Here is a 20,811-nt window from a genome sequence, read left to right as displayed (position 1 = left end):
CATCGGAGTGACCCCGTTGTTCATCAATTGAACATCGGATTGACCCCGTTGTTCACCCTCTGAACATCGGATTGACCCCGTTGTTCACCCTCTGAGCATGGGACTGACCCCCATGTTCACAACAAATCCTCGGGCGAGGACCCCCAGGTGCTCATCGTTTGAGCCTTTTCAAGACCTGCTGGCGAGGACCCACCAGGCAAACCAACAAATCCTCGGGCGAGGACCCCCAGGTGCTCATCGTTTGAGCCTTTTCAAGACCTGCTGGCGAGGACCCACCAGGCAAACCGTCAAACCCTCGGGCGACGACCCCTAGGTACTTTGACAAACAAAATCCAGTCAGTCAAGGCGACCGAAGAAAGGTTCGGGTCCTAGACAGACCAAACAAAATCCAGTCAGTCAAGGCGACCGAAGAAAGGTTCGGGTCCTAGACAGACGATTTCCCCAGTCAAGGCGACCGAAGAAAGGTTCGGGTCCTAGACAAAAACAATCCCCGTCAAGGCGACCGAAGAAAGGTTCGGGTCCTAGACAAACCATTTTTCCGTCAAGGCGACCGAAGATAGGTTCGGGTCCTCGACACACAATATCAACCATCTGGAATTACTCTACCCTTCGGCAAGGTAAGTAGCCCCAGGTATGTTTTTATTTGCTTTAGCACGCATCATCTTATCGCATCATAAAAAATGGGACTCCGGTCTCGCCAAAAATAACATTCATTGAACATGCATGGGCCAAATTTAGGTGCCATTTTATCTTTGAACGTAACCTCTGCGAGCTCAATCTCTGCGAGCTCACCTTCAAAGAGGGGCAGCTGTTGACACCTATTTTTAATTTGCCCAAAATTAATTACACAAAATTTAGGAATTAATTTTCTTTAATTCCTAAAACAAAAAAATATTTCTATTTAAATGCATTGCATATAGACATTAGGCATATGTGCATTAATAGGGCCTATTAGAGCATATTTTCTTAAATTTTTTAAAAAAAAAAAAAAAAAAAAAAATTCGGGCCGGGTCGGGGCTGGGCCGACCCGCCCTTTTCTTTTTCCTTTTCTTCCCCCCGCTGGGCCCCGGCCCATTCTTTTTTCTTTCTTTTTTCTTCCCCCACACGGTGGGCCCTGGCCGAACCACTTTCTTCTTCTTCCTTCGCCGGTCTCTCTCGCCCCCCTGTTCTCCCCGTTCGCGACGTCACGCCGACGCACGGCGGCGCGGCCGCCTCCTCGCCGTCGCTATCTGGCCAGAGGAAGGCCGAGAGAGCACGCCAACGGGACTGGCATTAATTGCCAGTCCCGTCCTCCCCGTTGTCCCGGCTTCCCTTATCTCCTCCTCCCTCTCGCCTCCTCCTCGTTAAATGCTTCCGCGCCTCACTCAACATCTCCCGCCCGCACCGGCCTAAATGGCCGCGAAAGTCGCGCGCCGCAGCAGGCCGGTGCGCACCGTCGTCATTACAGACGTAACGGAGCAGAGGGGCACCGTCGTCCGGCTATAAATAGCCAAAGGGAGAGAGAGAGCCCCGGTCGGCAAAATTGAGAGAGAAACAGAGAGAGAAAAATTGAGAGAGAAAGAGAGAAAATTGAGAGAGAAAGAAGGGAAAGTCGGTTTTTGCAGGTTCCCAGCCGCGTCGCCGTCGCCCCCCGATCAACCGGAAAGCCCCAGACGCGCCGTCGACGGTGAGCTCTCAGTCCGGCCCGAACCGCCTCTGTTTTGCTCTGTTTTCTGCTCGGTATGGCCGGGACTCGCGCCGGCCGTTTCGCGCGAATCCGCCCATACCGTCATCCCCCGCCGTCCGTGTGTCCTCACCGAAGGTAGGTTGATTCGCCTTTGAATCCTCCCGGTTCGCGGAACAGTCGGATTTGTTGTTTTTGGAAGCGCACACCATCCGTTCGACAAAAGTCCTCAATGAAACCGGTTTTTGTTTTGGTCGCCGGCCGGCGAACGGCGGTCGGACGGTGACCCCGGTGGGTGGAGAGGCTTGGTTTTACTCCCAGGAGGCCGATTTGGGGGCGGCGCCGGTCTGTGTCGGCCGGTGAGAGGCCGTTTTGGCTTCGACGGGGGGCTGCTCCCACCGGTTCGGCCTGACCCGGTTCAGTTGACCCGACCCGGTCAACGCCCCGGGTCGGATCCGTTGACCCGGGTCGGTCCAGCCGACCCGGTTCAGCCGATCCGACCCGGGTCAACAGGCCGGATCCGTTGACCGGGTCGGTCAGTAGACCGGTTCAGCTGATCCAGACCGGTCAACGGCGTCGGATCCGTTGACCTGGTCAGATCCGGCCGACCCGGTCGGCCGATCCGACCAGGTCAACGAGGTCGGATCCGTTGACCGGGTCGGTTCCGACCCGGTCCGGATCCCTTTTTTTATTTATTTTTATTTTATTTTATTTTACTGCTTTTTTAAAAAAAAAATTTCAAAAAATTTCAAATTTTTTTTTTCTTTTCTTTCTTTTTCTTTCTTCTTTTTTATTTGTTTTTTTTATTTAAAAAATATTTCGTATTTTATTTTATTTTTTTTATTTTTTTTTTTTTAAAAAAAATTTTATTTTATGTGATATATTGTTGTTGTTTTAATCTAATGTGATATTATTTTGTAAGTTTTTGTCTTATTTAAATTAGACAAGCCTGAGGTTGCGCGGTAGTATTTGCATGTTAGTTTTTATTACCGTTGTATTGTTATGCATGTTTTTAATACAATTGCATGAATGTTGTGTTTTTGAATGTCATCTGACTTAGTTAGGGTTAGAACCTTAGGCTGCATGAATTGCTGTGTTCCTGACTGCTGATCGTTCCTGATTATGCACTCGCTTGATCACCTCACATATTAGGAGAAATGTCCTAAAATCAATCCAAATTGCCTGACAAATGTTTTCATAAATGAACAGGGTAAAAAGGTACCGAAAGGGCATAAGTTATCCAACTAGTGTAACCAAGTCCCCGAACTCATTTAATCTCTGGTTCGTAGGAATAGGGTGATTCTCCCATCACCCTATTTGGGTTTCTAATCGACCCACCCCAAATCGATTAGTGGCGACTCCTTGATATAAACCACTTGCATGTTAAACACTTAAACCCTAAGTCGCGATATGGTATGGGCTTGGGAGAGCCCGAGTTAAGTCCCGAACCTAGACTTAGCACGTACCAGGCGAGCCCCCCTTCTCTTTGCATGTCGTTTAAAAAAGGGCTCGGGAGTTCGGTCGCGACACTATATTTGTTTAATTTATTTCCCCTTTAAAAAGAAAATCTAAAAACCCTAGTTAGGTTTTAAATTAGAAATTTCGCATGTTAGGGAATCCTGAATATATTTAGAAGAAAGGATAATTGCTTAATTTAAATTGGGATTTAGGGTAGTTTATTTCCTAGTTTGAATAAGGGTTATACTATTCCTAATAGATTATTTAGGACATTTTAGAATTTCGAATTTTCATAAAAATACCCAAAAAGAAGTCATTTTAGGATAAGTTAGAGTGTCTTTCTAGAATAGATTGCATGTTATTTTAGGCGTTTTTTATTATTCCGAATTTTAGTGAAAATACCAAAAAATACATCATTTACCTGTCATTAGAAGTAGGTCATATCGTCGCATGACATATAGTTCGCATGCTAGGTTTAATTAATCGCATGTCATATTTTGCACGTCATTAGTTTTCATTTTAATAAGGGAAAAAACCACCAAAAACCCCAAACTTTACCATTTGTGACACATTTACCCCGAACTTTTTTTTGTGTCATGAAAAACCCCAAACTATGCAACTTGTGACACATTCACCCCAATATACTGTAACCTAGGGCATTTTAGTCTTTTTCCCCTTTTCTATTTTTTTTCTTTTTTCCGGCGGGGGCTGAGGTCGCCGACGAGGTCTCCGGCGACCTCGCCGGCGAGGGCGAGGGCTGCCCTCGCCGGCGTTAGGCGAAGGCGACCTCAAGCCCGCCGGTGAGTCGGGCGAGGACCCTCGCCCCGCCCAGCAAGGCCAAGGCCCGCCTCACCCGGGCGGGCGAGGCGGCCCTCGCCTCGCCGGCGTCGGGTGAGGGACCCTCGCCCCGCCCGTGCGAGGCGATGGCCGCCCTCGCCCGGGCGGGGAGCTGGCCTGCCCGCCGGCGGCCGGCGAGGGCTTCCCTCGCTCCCAGTGGGCAGGGCAGCCCTCGCCGGCTGTCGCCTCGCCCGACTCCGGCGGGCAGCCCTCGCCCGGCGCCGGCGAGGGCGAGGGACCCTCGCCCCGGCCGGGCGAGGAAGCCTCGCCCGACGCCGGCAGTGCACGCCCGCCCGCCCAAGCGAGGCGCCTCGCCCTCGCTCGGGCGGTGGCGAGGGTCCTCGTCCGACGCCGGCGATGAAGTGGTGGTCGCTCGCCCAACGCCGGCGAGGGCAACCCTCGCTTGGGCGGGGCGAGGGTCCCTCGCCCTCGCCGGCGAGGTCGCCGGACACCTCGTTGGCGAGGGCAGCCCCTGCCGGAAAAAAGAAAAAAAAAGCAGAAAAAAATAGAAAAAGGGAAAAAGACTAAAATGCCCTAGGTTATAGTATATTGGGGTAAATGTATCACAAGTTGCATAGTTTGGGGTTTTTCATGACACAAAAAAAAGTTCGGGGTAAATGTGTCACAAATGGTAAAGTTTGGGGTTTTTGGTGATTTTTTCCCTTTTAATAAAGAAAAAAAATGTCGAGTGAATTGTTTGTTAATTAGAAATCATATTAGGATTGTCTGTATGATTTTCTAGCTAACATTGCACATGCTTATGTTGCTAAAAGGTACGTTGTTCTCTTAAGCTAGTAATTTATTTACTACTTTCTTTATTGGGTGTTAAATTGATAGATTGCGCACCCGTATGGTCACTGTTAGCAACTAAGTGATAAAATGGATCCAGACTGTCTGCTCAAACATTTTTTTTTAAAAGAAAAGGTACCAGCTTTAGCGTAACCAAGTCCCCGAATTAAAAATCTCTTATTCGTAGGAATAAAACATATCTTTCTATGTTTTTTTTGGTTTCTAATCAACCCACAACAAAATAGATTAGTGGCGACTCCAGCATGAAAACATTTGTATGTTAAAAACTTAAACCCTAAGTCGCGAATTGATAGGACTTGGGAGGGCCCGAATTAGGTTTAGACTTAATAATCCATTAGCCGAACCCCTAGGTGGTGCACCGCGAGGGTAGGTCGCGACACAATGTGAAAAAGTTCATGACTAAATTGATTCAGTTAAAATGTTTAGAATTGAATTAGTATCAATGCAATAGGTTTATGATTTTTTTTTTATACTTTTCCTGTAATAAAACTTGAGATAGTATAGTGTATTTATTTTACCATGAAGTACAAAAGTCCGATTCGAGTTTTGGAAAGTCAACGAAGCCCCGAAACTAATCATGAGCAACATCAATGAATCATGCCGCCGGGAACTGACGGAGGGACCATGATTCCAACTTGCTGAGTCCTTCGTTCCTGGTTAGCGACCCATTCTACACATCACACATCATGTCGAGTATGAAAACGGGTAACAAGTCCCATTCATATCATATACGTGCACAAGTATGACCCGGTAATGCTAGGCGTATTAAGATTGGTATACGAAATTCATATAATAAACAACATGACAGATTTTGACCGACCATTTAAACAAGTGTCTCGAATTCAACAATCGGCAATAGTACGGCGTTATGTAATTTAAGCTTCTAATATCCTGTTAAAATCTCGTAGCATTTGTGTTTACTTAAATCTCTAATTGCAACTGAGTAGAATCAATTGGTACCAAAAATCAAAATGGACCCGCTCGAATCTTCCTGAAACACACGGCTTTGTTTCTTAATTGACAATATTATATAACCTTGTCACAAGAGATTTTGTACATGGGACATTTTATTTCATTTTTTCAAGAAGTTTGTAGCCGACCTTCCTGCATAGGATCTTTTTGACATTAAATGGATTGATTCTAGATAAAAAAAAAAAAAAAAAAGAAGAAGAAGAGTAACTTCAACAGTTTATTTTTGTTCCCCACGGCCTTTAAATTCTAGGAATACGTCACTTCAACAATCGTCCATGACTATACGGGTATCCAGAATACAAATGTGACGGATATGGTCATGCTTCATCGGACTAGGTCCATTTGCGTCTTCTTTTGTTTGTTGAATGATTTGATAGGAATAATGGAAGATAGCAATATTTGGCTATTCAAGAGACGAACTATTCTTATTCATAAACAAGTGTTCCGCCTTACTTTATGACTATAATTAATAAAACTCATTATTCAGATAACTTGTCGATAATGATAGGTTATCATAATAAAAACTATTGAATTAGTTGCTTTTAGTAATTAAAAATAGCAATGTATCTATTTTCCATTCAAATATGTACAACAGCGATGAAGTTAAAAAAGTTCTGCCGACTATTGGACTTGAACCATTGACACCCCGCCACATATAATCAACAGTCTAACCAATAAGTTAAGTTTGATTATTTGTCATCACAAAGAGAAACACAAAGAACTTATCCATCCGCATCCCATCGTAACTTATGAATCCAATCTTACTTCTAAGCAATACCAATCAGATGAATTCGGTCTAGTTTCAATATTCTTTTTTGTTCTTTCGCATTATATCATAGAGGGATTATACAACCAATCCATTGATTTGAGTTAGGAACGATGAATTACTTGGACAAAGAACATATTGGGTAATGAACTTACCGATCGAGGGATCGAACCTGCGGTTCTTGAGCTCCCGATACTCTTGACAAAGAGCACATGGCCCGCAATAATGGTGCAAGCAACTATCTCCGCACTGGTTGCCGGGGATCGAGTGGAGTCCGTGAAGCTTGGTCCGGTACGTGCATGTATACCAGAACGAACAATAAAAGAAGTGGCTATCAGGCAGCATATAGCCCCGGCACACGCACAAGCTGCCAGTTCATTAGTCAAAGTCAAATTGTTAGCAGGAGAAAATCGAACCTCAGTCATAGTTTTTCGCCAAGATGAGGTTTTGTGGAGGTTTTACGCTTATAGGTGTTTCCTCTGTCTATGATCTCGGCGATCTAGCCAAACGTGACGCATGGACAGAAACAAGTGATCATGCCTTCGTTGGAAACAAAAAAGGTGAATGATCGATATGTTAGAGATATGGAGATTCTACTATATATATCTAACAAAGGACGTCATCGACGTGATATAACTCATTACACGATTGGCAAAAGCAAGATCAAGTCCTATGGAATTTTTCTTTGGAGAAAACTTACAATTCGTCATATCATCGAAACAATCACAAAGACCGGTGGTCCACACGCTTTCATTACTGGGAACATTATGTGCCGGCACTCCTACGTATGGCTGTGGACCGGGTTGGCTGACGGACAGCGGCTGAGCTATTGGTTTCGGGGCGTATGCCAAGGGAGGTGGGACGACGACTGTTGCCAGAGGCAATCTCGAGCCATCCGCGGGGTTTGGAGAACTCATGTTGGAGCTAAAGTTTTCCTCACCAAAAGGCAAAGAACAAAAAAGATGGAGCTTCGTCAACAAGCGACAAGCATTGCCAATATATAGCTTCAAATCGAAACTGCTGCCTTATTTGTCATACATATCCGTGCGCTTCGAGGGAGTATCTTTTTCCTTTCTCATTTTCCTATTCTGCTGATTGCTTTGGCTTCTGGCATGTCGGTGGGCTCTATGATAGGTTTCTACATTTCCGAATAGACAAATTGGTCATAATTTAAATCGTATATTCCATAACGGGTGTGACAACATTAGATAATGTATAGAGAATGTAGTTGCGCTGATCGCTCCTCCTTACCCTTGTTATCTATAAAAAAAATATCTTTTTTTTCGTCACATTCAACGGTTTGCTCTTGTTGGTTGTATGTATTATGGGATAGTCGAGCAACAAAAAAGCCAGAGAATAATGGATCTTTTTGATCGTCAATCTTTGACCTCTATGGTCTGTACATTATGAGATGCCAACCGACCATACAATTATCATCATCCGGGGAACCACGATATGAATATATTAGCATTCTCGAATCTATGTAATCAGCTGTAAGGAAAATTCTCTTCAATTTCAAGGTTGTTGTGATGTAACTTAAGATAGCATCGCGTATCTATATGACAATGGAGTTTAAAAGTCCCATTTCCAGTTCTGGAAATTAAAACCAAGCCCCGAAACAAAAATAAAAGGCACACGAAATCCTCCCAATCGCTTGGCTGGCTCGGCTAGGTCTGCTAACGCTTTAGAAAGGGAGGGCAAGCTTAGAATTTGAGAAGAAGATGGATGAACTGTTGGCAAAGGTTGGCCCGAGAGAGACATCAACGAGTCATGCCTCTGGGAACTAACGGAGGGACCACAATTCCGACCTGCCGAGTCCTTCGTTCCTCGTTAGCGACCCATCCTGCGCATCATGTCGCATATGAAAATGTGTAACCAGTCACATTCATATGATATACGTACATAAGTATGTTCGAGTAATGGTAGGTGTATTAAGATTTGTCTACAAAATTCATGAAATACATAAGGTGGTAGATTTTAACCGAACATTTAAACAAGTGTCTCGTATTCAACACTCGGCACTAATATGGTATTCTATGTGATTTGAGCTTCCAAAATGCATGTTAGAATCTCGAAGCATTTGTGTTTACTTGGGTCTCTAATCGCAACTGAGTAGAATCTCCCTAAAAACATAGGGCTTTATTTCTTAATTGGCAATCTTAAATAACCTTGTCACAAGAAATTTCTAGAGGACCTTCCTCCAACGGATTTTTTTAACATCAAATGGATTGATACTAGATTAAAAAATGGTAGCTTCAATAGTTTCTTTGTCCTCCACGCCGTATAAGCTCTAGGAATTTGTCATTTCAACGATCTTTTTATACGGATATCCAGAATGCAAATGGGATGGATGGTCGAAATAGTAGGTATGATAATGATTCATCGGACTAGGTCTATTTAATTTTTCTTTTGTTTGTTGATTTCTAAGTTTTAGAATAGATTTGACAGGAACAATGGCGCATTTGGCGATTCAAGAGACAATATTATCATTGTTCATAAACAAGTGTTCCGCATTATTTTATAACTATAGTTACTAAGACTCATTATTCCGATAAACTTATCGATAACGATAGCTTATCATGATAAAAAAAAAATTCCTTTTTTTTAGATTAAAAATAGCAATATCCCTATTTTCCATTCAAATATGAACAATAGCAATGGAGTTTAATAAGTTTAACCTATTATTGGATTTGAACCAATCAATCTTAAATACCAATCAGATGAGTTCAGTCTAGTTTCATTGTTCTTTTTTGTTCTTTCTGAGTGCTGATAGGAAGTTAGGAACGATGAATTACTGGGCCAAAGAACATATTGGGTAATGAACTTACCGATCGAGGGATCGAACCCGCGGTTCTTGAGTTCCCGATACTCTTGACAAAGAGCGCATGGCACGCACAAAAGATGCACGAAACAATCTCCGCACTGGTCACCGGGGATCGAGTAGAGGCCACGGAGCTTGGTCCGGTAAGTGCATGTGTACCAGAATGAACAATAAAAGAAGTGGAATATCAGGCAGCACACAGCCCCGGCACACGCACAAGCTGCCAATTCATTAGCCAAAGTCAAATTTTTAGCAGGAGAAAATCGAACCTTAATCTTACTTTTTTGCTAAGACGAGGTTTTGTTGAGGTTTTTTGCTTACAGGTGCTTCCTCTGTCTATGATCTCGGCGTTCTGGCCGAACGTGACACACGGGCAGAAAATGGTGATCAAGCCTTTGTTGGAAACGAAAAAAGGAAGATGATCGATACGTTAGAGATAAGGAGAATCTATTATATATATCTCTAACAAAGAACATCATCGATGTGATATAACCCATCACGCGATTGACAAAAGCAAGATCGAGTCCTATGGAATTTTTCTTTGGAGAAAAAAAACTTACAATTCGATAGATCGTCGAAGCAACCGAAAAGACCGGTGGTCCACACTCCCAAGTTGGTGCCGGGAACGTTGTCCACGGGTGTTCCTATGTAGACCTGTGGAGGAATGGGATGGCCAACGTATGCCGGGGGAGCGCTCGCTTCCGGAGGTAACGCCACGGAAAGTGGTGCGGCTACTGGAGGTGGAGGCACTTTCGAGTCTCCTCCAGGGTTTCGCGGAGCCATTTTGGAGCTAAAATTCGCCTCGGCGAAAGAATGAGAGAAGGCAAAAACTATGGAGCTCCGTCAAGTATTGCCACAAACACCCGGAAGCTGCAATATATACAAATATTCACACAACCTTTCTTTTGTTTTTTTTTTCTTTTTTTAATCTTTTTCCGCTATGTACTTGAATCAAGTGGGAATTTTAAAACTTGAGAATGCTCAACAATACATGTTGACCATGAATAGAATATTTACTAATCAACTTCTTCGTGACTAATGAAGGTCTGATTACTCGGTGAAGTATTATTTGCAAGATTCTTTTTATTATTATTATTTTTTATCATTTTGACTATGTCAATGTGGAAATTTTCCATCGAACTGAGTTCAAATATAGCTCAATCAATTTGAAAAAGAAATATAATAATCGAGGTCTTCTCTTCTTCCACTGGATGAATGCTATAATGGTGTAAGTTAACTCTCACTCTCTCTCTATCTCTCTCTCTATCGCACATATTCAAAACAAAGAAATAAAAGCAATACAAGCTTGCGTAGCAGCTTGGTTTCTTCTACAGCTAAAGTTAGTATGATGAATGATTATGATATTAGATATCATTGCCGTTTTTAAAAAAAAAGAAAAGAAGATCAGATTACATTTGAATAGCCATTTGCTCATTTTATTTCGTCAAATAATCATCAACTACACATTTCTGTGTTGTTTATGTTTCCACCCATAGTACCAAAGATGGTTTTCCTTCTTGTCACCAATTAATAATACAAGAGTCAATGTCAAAGACGTGATCAATTCTCACGGTCATGATTTTCGCAAGGCCCCTTCGATTTCAATTGATGTTGTATTGTTTTCTCGTACGATTCCTATGCTGTAATTGACTCTGTCAATCACGTCAATCGCATACCAAATTTTTTACGTCGGAAGGTGAAGTGGGCTTCGGGGAGAAAACGCCTCTTGAATGAATTGGATATGCATCTTCATATATCGACACTCGATGTATACTTAAACAACTACATAAAGTACCTTCGCCGTTTGAATAAGTCGACAAGAAAGAGGCACGTACATGGACAATCTCATATACAAAGTGAGCAAACCGAGAGGATCCTGTCTTTGATGATTCAACTTCACTACAAGTTATCTGTTCCCGACTGATACTTGTGTATTGCCGATTCTCACATGATGGCTTGACCCTTCAACTGAGCATATTACTGCGTTGGTTATATCTTTGCACTATTGTTCAATATTGTTTGGGCACGATTGAAGCTTTGTAATTGTACTTCAATGAAAGAAAATTGATGGCTATATAGGGAAGTGGCAGAAAGTGGGAAGTTATTAGAATTGTTAATTGTATGATCTTTGATCTTTTTATTATATAATGTAGGGTCAATTTGGAAAAAAAGGCGCTAAAAGTGAGCACAAACCCGATTATAATTTCTAAATATAGAAAGAACGCAACAATATTGGTCTAATGTTAATCGATTAATGGTCCGACTCTTACACTTTCATGTGCCACAAGATCTTCTCTTTCATCTAGTTCTGTATAGAAAACAGAGTTATGAAGTGCTTTTGCCAATTCTTTTGGATGAGATTTTTTTTTGGTCAAAAAATTCTTTTGGATGAGATATTTTACAATATTTTTTTTGTTGAAAGAAAATTGTATTTATTATTCAAAAGATATATGAGAAGTACAATAACTTTCATGACAAAGAAAATCGAACCAAAGCAAATCTCAGAATACAACAAAACAAAGCCAAATTCAAAAATAAGGAAGATCAACAGAACATCGACAGGGTTAAGCACGTACTCATTTCATAAAAACGGATTTTTCAAGTAAAGTAATTGGCGGCCGATCACTAAATCTCGTATCATCCATCAGTGATGAGCACATGCCGGAAAGTCCTTCTCCAATAACTACGCCGTTGCCTTTTGACAGTGCACGCCTATGTTCCGCTCCTCTACATCATTGCCAGATGAAGATAATCAAAACGAGTTGAAATAACACAGATCTCAATTGGAGGCAGAGGACCTGTATAGAGACATAGCACGGGGTATCGAATCCTTAAAAATATTATTGAACTTCTAAATTTAAATCGGGAGAGAAAAGCTCATAGATCTAGAACTAAATCAGGAGAGTTTAAACTTTTAGATCTAGAATTAAACCAAGAAAAGAGAACTCCTAAATTTAGATCAAGAGAGTATAGAAAAATAAGAAAAGAACAAAAAGACTAGAACAAAATCAACGGGAGAGAAGGGTGAGACTAGCTCAAACCCTCTCTATGACTAAAGCTTGAAGAAGCCAATGGAGAGAGATGAGAGAGAAAAAAACTTTTCGTCTTCTGCTTGTTGGATATATGCTCCTTTACTACTTTAGAAGCTGGAAATTGATGTCCCCATTGTACTAACACATATCCACTTGTGCATCGTCAATGACATGTTAACATCCGTGCGCCCTTGCACTTCCCATCTATCTCATTTTGAGCTACGATTCCATGTGGATTATCTACGAAAACGACGAATGTAATCACACCGCAAATATCATCAATCGTGCGTGACAAAAAAAAATTGCATGCATAGAACACGCGGATCAAAATCATCCGCACTGTTAATCGCGCAGGTCCCTAATTGTAATTCATATAATTAATAATTGAGATGGTAGGATCCATTGATTTCGCCAGCTATCGACTTGGATTCGTGCTTAAAAAAAATCCCATCTTCCCTCACTTTAATTAAAAGAATTATTTGCAACTATTAGGGGAATGTCAAATCAAGCGCCAACCTTTCTTGACCCAAGTGAATAATGGGTAGCCCACGGCCACAAGAGCCCACCTCACGTCGGTCCACTTCATCCGTTGTAGTTGCCACTCGTAGCTATCCAGACAGCAATTGCATTATCACTCTCCATATCTCCGCTCCATCCTCAACCAGGCTCACAACCAAAGCAAGACACCACCATCTTCAACTTGCAAATGGAGACTTCCCCACTCGCCCTTCCCTCGACCCTTCTTCTAATATCTCTCTACTTCTTCTTCCACCACCTCCTCCGCTGCCGGAATGCCCCCAAGCTGCCGCCAGGTCCGCCCCCACTGCCCGTCATCGGGAACCTCCACCAGCTCGGCAACCTCCCCCACCGTAGCCTCCACAGCCTCGCCAAGTCCTACGGCACCATCATGTTCCTCCGCCTCGGCAACAAGCCGACGGTGGTGGTCTCGTCGCCGGAGGCAGCCGAGCTTGTCCTCAAGACCCACGACAGCATCTTCTCGAGTCGCCCAAGCGTGGATGCCCTGTACCACATGTCATACGGCAACAAGGGGATGGCGTTCGCGGAGAGCGGTGCGTACTGGCGGGGCCTGAGGAGGCTGTGCATGCTGCAGCTGCTGAGCCCGGTGAAGGTGGAGTCGTTCGCGCCGATGAGGAGGGAGGAGCTGTGGGGGATGGTCGGGAGGGTGACGGCAGCAGCAGCGGCGCGCGAGGCGGTGGACGTGAGCGCGGAGGTGGGGCAGCTGATGGGGGACTTGGCGTGCAGGATGATATTGGGGTGCAGCACGAGGGTTAAGTTCAACTTGAAGCCTGTGATTAACGAGGCTCGGAACTTGGCCGGGGCTTTCAATTTGGCGGACTATGTGCCTCTTCTTGGTGCTCTCAATCTTCAGGTATTAGTTGTTAGTTTATTTTGTGATTCAATTAGACTTGTGCAATATTAATGTAGTACGGTAAATTTTTAGCTTACGGTATATATAGTACAGTCATTTGGAATTATGCAAAGTAACGCTTGACTCAGTGCTTTTGTCACATGTCATATCTGTCGGGAAAAGTGTCAGAAAAGTCATAAACCTATTGAATTTGTGCTAATTGAGTCATAAACCTTTTTTTGATGTCAATTAAGTCCTACATATTTTATTTTTGTTTCAATTCAGTTCTTCCGGCTAATTTTGGCATGATATTGATGACGTGGATAATTTTTAATAATATTTTAATATTTTTTGGATTTTTATTTCTTTTTTTCTTTTTTTTCCTCCCCTCCCTCCTTCCTCAGCTGGTTGCTAGACCAGCGACCGGCCAGAGGCTTGAGCTCGCCGGCCTTTGGCGAGCCACGCCGGCCACTGGTGAGGCTCACCCTCGCCAGAGGCTACGAGGTCGAAAGCCTCTGGCGAGGGCTCAAGCCTCGCCAGCGGCTGGGCGAGGCCCGACCTCACCGGATCTGGCGAGGTCGAGCCTCGCCGGTGGTTGGCCGAGGCATGACCTCGCCATATCTGGAGAGGCTCACCTTTACCATCGCTAGTGAGGGCGAGCCTTGCCAATAGCCAGTCGCGACCGGCTAGAGGAAGGAGGGAGGGAAGGAAAAGAAAATAAAAAAATAAGTAAAAATTCAAAAAAAAATATTAAAATAATCTTGAAGGTTGTTCACGTCAGTGCCGACCATGCCACGTAGGTTGGCTAGCGTCCATGTTAGCAAAATCTAGCTAAAATTAATCGAAAGGACTGAATTGACATTATATTAAAAGGTTTAAGACTACATTGGCATAAAAAACGGATTTAGGACTAAATTGGCATCAATACAAAATGTTTGGGGCTTTTCTGACACTTTTCCCCATATCCGTAGGCAATGCTTATGAGTTTGCAAAGTTTCTACTCTCTATGAGCATCAGGACGAACGGTGCATTTAGTTCGGATTTTGAGAAAATGCAAACAACTTTATAGATACAAAAATTTGCAGCTTCTATTACATCTTTTCTAGTTTGTTGTGTAAATAATATTTTGAAAATCAAAAAATAAAGCTTGTTTAACAATCACTTTTTTGCCTTAATAGGGAATGACTCGGCGTGCAAAAGCTGTTAATCGAGCCATGGATAAGGTTTTCGAGGACATCATCAGAGAACACGAGGAAGATGCGACCGGAAAATATAAGGGTGACTTTATGTACACATTGCTCGCCGGCATGGGCCATCCCATAAATAGCTCGCAAGACGAGCAGGTTCACATCATGGGTGGGACCAACGTCAAGGCCATAGCCCTCGACATGATCGCCGCGTCGTACGAGTCCTCGTCGACCGCGATCGAGTGGGCCTTGTCCGAGCTGATCCGCAACCCACGCGTGATGAAGCACCTCCAGCAAGAGCTCGAAACTGTCGTCGGGTTGGACCGGACCGTCGAGGAGTCGGATCTGCCAGAGCTTAATTATTTGGACATGGTGGTGAAAGAGAGCTTCAGGCTGTATCCGCCGGGCCCGCTCCTGGTCCCACGCGAGTCCATGGAGGATGTCGAGATTGCCGGGTATTACATCGCGAAGAGGACTCAGGTCATCGTGAACGCGTGGGCCCTTGGGAGAGACACCAACGCTTGGGCCGAGAATGCGGAGGAGTTCTTCCCGGAGAGGTTCGCGAACAGCGGCATGGACGTCAAAGGGCGAGACTTCCAGCTCATACCGTTTGGGTCGGGTCGGAGAGGCTGCCCGGGGATGAACTTGGGCCTCGTTAATGTTCGCCTTGTTTTGGCCCAGTTAGTGCATTGTTTCGACTGGGAGTTACCGGAGGGGACGTCGCCGAGCGAGCTGGACATGAGCTAGGACTTTGGGTTGTCAATGCCCAGAGCGAAGCACTTGATCCTGAGGCCGAGTTATCGCCTGCTTGTTTGAAATTTGGCAAGATTTGTTATACGTTACCGGTCAAATTGATGTCTGAGATTTCCTTTGACAAGTTTTTTGTGCTAATTTGAACAACAAAGTACTTTAGACTGATCGAACGTTCTAGGCTGCATCTGCCTCTCTTAAGAGTCAACTTATGTGCATCTTAACATTAGCCCATTCTATATAAAGACGGGATTTACTATCGAGTTCTTTCCCTCTACTGTCTATGCAATTTAATTTAATTTTTATTTGGTACTTTTTTTATGTATGTACAAATGCTGGAAATAAGCTTGTCGAATGATGATGAATTTTGACCAATCAAAACCATGGAAATAAAGATAAAGCAACACTATTGACCGAGGAAGGCCTTGCATCGCCACAGCTCAAAAATATTCATAAACTAATAATTATTGACAAGTAGGAATATTCCGTTTATTTCGCGAAAAATAAATTATTTAAAAAATATTTTCTTAAAAATATCGTTTATATCGCTTGAAATAATTAGTTAATAAAAAAAATTTATCATCATTTTTAGGAATACATTTTCCAAATTATTTATTTTCCATTGAAACAAACGAAGTTGCTTTTTCATATTATTATTTGTCTACCCACAAATGTGTTTCCACTTTCGCAGCGGTGTAGTCGGCGTGATTAGTTTAGATGCAGGCTCCATTCGTTTCACAGAAAATATTTTTCGGCGTTCGGTTTACTTAGGAAAATGAGTCAATGGAAAATATTTTTCTGGTTAACGGAAAACCTATTCTTAAATTCAGGAAAATGATTTTCTCTTTGAAAAAGTCGAAAAACGTTTTTCAAAATATGATTAGGTATTGACACTTGGACCCAAAACACTACGTTTGAACATGAGAATCCCAATGTTGGTTCCCAAGTCTCCAACGCCCAGGCCAAGTCCATCAAGGTCGGGCCCCGAGTCCATCGAGGCCAGGACCAGGTCTCTAACGCTCGAGCACGAGTCCATTGAGACCGAACTTGGGTCCATTGAGGCCGGGCTCGGGACCCTAGTGCCCAGGCCTGAGCCTTCGAGGCCCATGCCCCGGTCCATCGAGACCGAGGTTGAGCCCGAACCACTAGTGCCCATGCCCTATGCCCCAGCACCCAAGCCCGCATCAATAAAGGGCTCGGTTCAGGTCCTAACGCTCAAGCTCTAGTCCCTAGCACTTAGGCCCGGGTCTATAAAGGCCGTGTGTGAGTCCTCGACACTCAGGCTCGGGTCATTGATTAATGAAACGTTCGTTCTTATGAGAATATATTTTTTTAAATTCGAAAATTTAAATTATTTATTATTTTTTAAAAAGTTTTAATTTTTAATTATTTTATTTTAAAAAAAATCGAATTTTTTATTACTTTTTATTTTCTTTCTTTTTCGTTTTGCTTCTTCCTCGGCTAGTCAATGGCCACAGGCAAGTCTCAGGCTTGCTTAAGGCCGACGAGGCTCAAACTTGCCCGATCTAGCGAGGTCGAGCTCGTCCCAAGGCTGGTAAGCTCGACCTCACCCAAGGCTCCACCTTGCATAGAGATAGAAGGGAAAAATAAAAGAAAAATCAAAAAATTTAAAATTTTGAATTTTTGGATATTTTTCTCAAGAGAATCATGCAAATCAAATTTTCCATGGCAAACGGCGGAAAATATTTTCTATCTCATTTTTATGTTTAAACCGAACACCAGAAAATATTGTCATTTTCGTGGAAAAAGACTTCATGGAAAATATTTTCCAGAGATGTCACATTTTCCGTGAAATGAACGAAGCGATACTCATCGAATCTTTTCAGCCGGCTAATTAGAAAATTAGAGCTTTTGAACCAAAACATGAAGCAGCCTTCTTTTTACACCATCTACGCCACCGGAAAGCCCCAAAGTTGCCGCCGGGTCAGCCGCCACTGCCCATCATTGGGAACCTCCACCACCTCCCCCACCACCGCCTCCAAAGCCTCGCCAAGGCCTATGGGTCCATCATGTTCCTCCGCCTCGGCAACAAGCTGATGGTGGTGGTCTTGTCGCCGGAGGTGGCCAAGCTGATCCTCAGGACCCACAATAGCATCTTCTCGAGCCGCCCGAGCATGGAGGCCCCGCACCACATGTCGTACGGCAACAGGGGGATGGCTTTCGCAAAGAATAGTGCGTAATAGCGCAGCGGGAGGAAGCTGTGCATGCTGCACCTGTTGAGCCCAGCAAAGGTGGGAGTCGTTCACGCCAATGAGGTGGGTGAGGAAGGCGGCGGCGGCACATGAGGCGTGGACGTGAGCGCGGAGGTGGGGGAGCTGATCGGTGACTTGACGTGCGGGATGATATTGGGGTGTGGCCCAAAGGATAAGTTCAACTTGAAGCCTGTGATTCATGAGTTTATGAACCTGGCGGGGGCTTTCAATTTGGCGGATTACGTGCCTCCTGGATCTTCAGGTTTTAATTTAGGTTTCTCTAATTCTTTCATCATTATTTTCTAAATATGGTAAACTTTCTAGACTTGTGGAACATCTATATGTAGTATGGTGAATTGTTTGATTGCAGTATATAGTACAGTGAATTGGACTGTAACAAGTACGCTTGAGTCATTGCTTTTTGTCGTGTACGTGCGCAGTGCTTATAAGTTTGCAACTATTTGAGAGTTTCCATGAGCAACAGGAAGAAAAGATCTATAGAGGCCTAAAAACAAAGAGCATAATCTAGCTAGCTTGATCTTTTATAAATAAATAACTTTGCAGTTCTAATATATTGCTTTTTTTGCGTAAATAATACTTTGACAATCGAGGAGTTAATTTAATAGTTATGTTTTTTGCCTTAGCGGGAAATGACTCTCGTGCAAAAATAGTTAATCAAGCCACGAACAAGGTGTTAAAAGATATTATAAAAGAACACGAGAAAGACACCACTGGAAATATAATGGTGGTTTTATAAACACATTCCTCTCCATTGTGGCCATCCTATAAATAGCTCGTAAGATGAGCCGGTTCACATATTGGGTCGCACCAATATCAAGGCCTTTGCCCTCGACCTGATTGCCACATCGTACGAGTCATCGTCCATCGTGATCAAGCGGGCCTTGTCCGAGCTGATCCGCAACCCATGCGTGATGGAACACCTCCAGCAAGAGCTCGAACTCATTGTCAGGTTGGGCCAGACCGTCGAGGAGTTAGATTTGCCGAAGCTGAATTATTTGGACATGGTGGTGAAAGAGAGCTTCAAGTTGTATCTGCCGGGCCCGCTCCTGGTCCCCCACGATTAGTCATGGCCACAGTTCGGAACCGGCCGGTTCCGGTTCACACATGGCCACGAATCGCCAATGGAACCCTTTGCTCTTAACTAGCAAAGGATTGTAGCCACAAAAGGCAAACAACTTCACATGTTCATGATTTGGCTTGGATTTTATACACAACCCCTTTGATGGTCTCTTCATTCTCATTTGATGTGAGACTCTTGGCATTTGCATGAAGACAAGCCAAGAGTCTCACAATGAAGGTGTTCAAGGCAAGCCGAGAATCCCACATCGAATGGGAACGAAGAGGAATTAGAATCATTGTGTATAAAACCCAAGCCAAACCTTGTAATTAGAGTTCAATACACCCAAGTCAAGCATTGTAATTAGAGATCAATGCACTTACAATGCATGGCAATTAGAGTTCAAATTGTTTTATAAAAAAAAAATAATGATTTTTTTTAAAAAAAATTCATTATTATTATTTTTTTAAAAATAATTTGGAACCGGGCCCGGAACCGCCGGTTCCAAAATTGTTGGAACTAGAACCGGGCCCCATAGGCCACGGGCCAGTTCCGGTTCCAAACCGCGGGCCCGGGTTTGACCGGGCTAGTTCCGGGCCAAAACCGGCCCGTGGCCATGACTACCCACGAGTCCACAGAGGACGTCGAGATCGCCGGGTTTTACATCACGAAGAGGACTCGGGTCATCGTGACCCCGTGCGCCCTATGGGAGAGACGCCAAGGCGTGGGCACGAGAATGTGGAGGAGTTTCTCCTGGAGAGGTTCGCGAACGGCAGCGTGTATATCGAAGGGCGAGACTCCAAAAACCTATTCGGACTTGGGCCATGTGTTGGGATCCGAGGGATTCAATTTTGACCAATTAAATCCAACTGGTTGTATGGCTCATGTTTTGATTATGCGGATCATCTTCAAGTTCCTTTTCTATCGAAATCAGATGGGATTGGCAAAATATGGTATGTTTGAAAATTTAAACATATGTTAAGAAAGATCGACAATATCAAAGCCTTTAAAACATACCCGTTTCGACTCACCCCCCACCCCAAAAAAGAAAAAGTAATTAGCCGAAAATAAATAAATAAAAAGAAACGAAGAAAGCGTATAGTGACCATGTCCCTCCGCTAGGGGTGTCAATGGGTTTGGTCTTCATGATACCCGACCCAAATCCTATAGTGACCCGACTCGACACTTGTTCAACATATACCCACAGGGTCGGGTCGGTCCGGATTTTTTTCAGATAGATTGGAAATGTGTGTGAACCCTGAATAGCGCATTTCCTCATTTTTATTCTTATTACAGATAGATTGGAAATGGGTGTTTAAATTCATTTCCTTGCGTGATTTAACTGAAAACACCAGCTAATCAACGGTTTGCTCGTCTTATCTTAGTTTAGTGGTCAAATGCAGAAGAAAGGTCAACCATCAAGACTTGCAGGACTTGGTCGTCATGGCAGCACCGGGGTCGGGATTGATCGACTCGCCGCCTCCTCTGGTAAGCAGCGCTGACCAGAGATTTGCTAGAGCGAGTTTTTGCCCCCAAATGTTCTCTCTTTCGAATGTGCAAGCGAAGGTTTCTGTTTTGGGAGCTCAACTTCTTATTCACAATGATAATTATGTTTTAGATATCGCTCACGAAGGAAAAATGAGTCTTTCCAAGATGGGTTATTCTTATCAAATCTTTTTTTCTTTTTTGTGACATTCAACGGTTTGCTCTTGTTGGTCGTTTGCATTATGGGATAATCGAGGAAAAATAAAAGCTAGAAAATAATGGTTCTTTTTGGCAGTCAATCTATGACCTTTATGGTCTGCATAAATACGAGATGCCACCTGACCACGCATTTATCATCGTGATCCGCGAC

The 20,811-nt window shown here is 43.6% G+C and overlaps 2 protein-coding genes and 2 pseudogenes across 2 annotated transcripts; 2 read left to right on the top strand and 2 right to left on the bottom strand.

Moving 5' to 3' along the window:
* Positions 1-5,355: 5,355 nt before the first annotated feature.
* On the bottom strand, positions 5,356-7,423 carry LOC115691789 (protein PLANT CADMIUM RESISTANCE 3-like; annotated as a pseudogene).
* Positions 7,424-8,266: 843 nt separating this feature from the next.
* LOC115691797 (protein PLANT CADMIUM RESISTANCE 2-like) lies at positions 8,267-10,110 on the bottom strand. Its single transcript, XM_030618537.1, has 4 exons — positions 9,888-10,110; positions 9,649-9,720; positions 9,335-9,547; positions 8,267-8,349 (listed from the first exon to the last, which is right to left on the bottom strand). The coding sequence occupies exons 1-4, from the start codon at positions 10,108-10,110 to the stop codon at positions 8,267-8,269; spliced, it is 591 nt and encodes a 196-aa protein (XP_030474397.1).
* Positions 10,111-12,956: 2,846 nt separating this feature from the next.
* On the top strand, positions 12,957-15,924 carry LOC115693413 (cytochrome P450 CYP736A12-like). Its single transcript, XM_030620408.2, has 2 exons — positions 12,957-13,749; positions 14,907-15,924. The coding sequence occupies exons 1-2, from the start codon at positions 13,066-13,068 to the stop codon at positions 15,660-15,662; spliced, it is 1,440 nt and encodes a 479-aa protein (XP_030476268.1). The 5' UTR covers positions 12,957-13,065; the 3' UTR covers positions 15,663-15,924.
* A 1,209-nt stretch (positions 15,925-17,133) lies between these two features.
* On the top strand, positions 17,134-20,222 carry LOC115691807 (cytochrome P450 CYP736A12-like; annotated as a pseudogene).
* The last annotated feature ends 589 nt before the right edge of the window (positions 20,223-20,811 follow it).

Source organism: Syzygium oleosum, unplaced genomic scaffold (genome assembly GCF_021117445.2).
Source record: "Syzygium oleosum isolate NSW1041296 unplaced genomic scaffold, Sole_v2.1 Sole_v2.09, whole genome shotgun sequence".
NCBI lineage: Eukaryota > Viridiplantae > Streptophyta > Magnoliopsida > Myrtales > Myrtaceae > Syzygium > Syzygium oleosum.
Note: the sequence above shows the minus strand (reverse complement) of the source record. Positions and strands in the feature narration are given on the sequence as shown.

Excerpts from the sequence above, each read along its gene's own strand:
- LOC115691797 (XM_030618537.1), bottom strand. The coding sequence starts at position 10,110 with ATGGCTCCGCGAAACCCTGGAGGAGACTCGAAAGTGCCTCCACCTCCA. Across the intron at positions 9,721-9,887 it reads CTTCGACGATCTATCGAATT|GCTTGATCACCATTTTCTGC; the intron begins GTAAGTTTTTTT and ends TTTCCAACAAAG. Across the intron at positions 9,548-9,648 it reads CATAGACAGAGGAAGCACCT|CTTGTGCGTGTGCCGGGGCT; the intron begins GTAAGCAAAAAA and ends ATGAATTGGCAG.
- LOC115693413 (XM_030620408.2), top strand. The coding sequence starts at position 13,066 with ATGGAGACTTCCCCACTCGCCCTTCCCTCGACCCTTCTTCTAATATCT. Across the intron at positions 13,750-14,906 it reads TTGGTGCTCTCAATCTTCAG|GGAATGACTCGGCGTGCAAA; the intron begins GTATTAGTTGTT and ends TTGCCTTAATAG.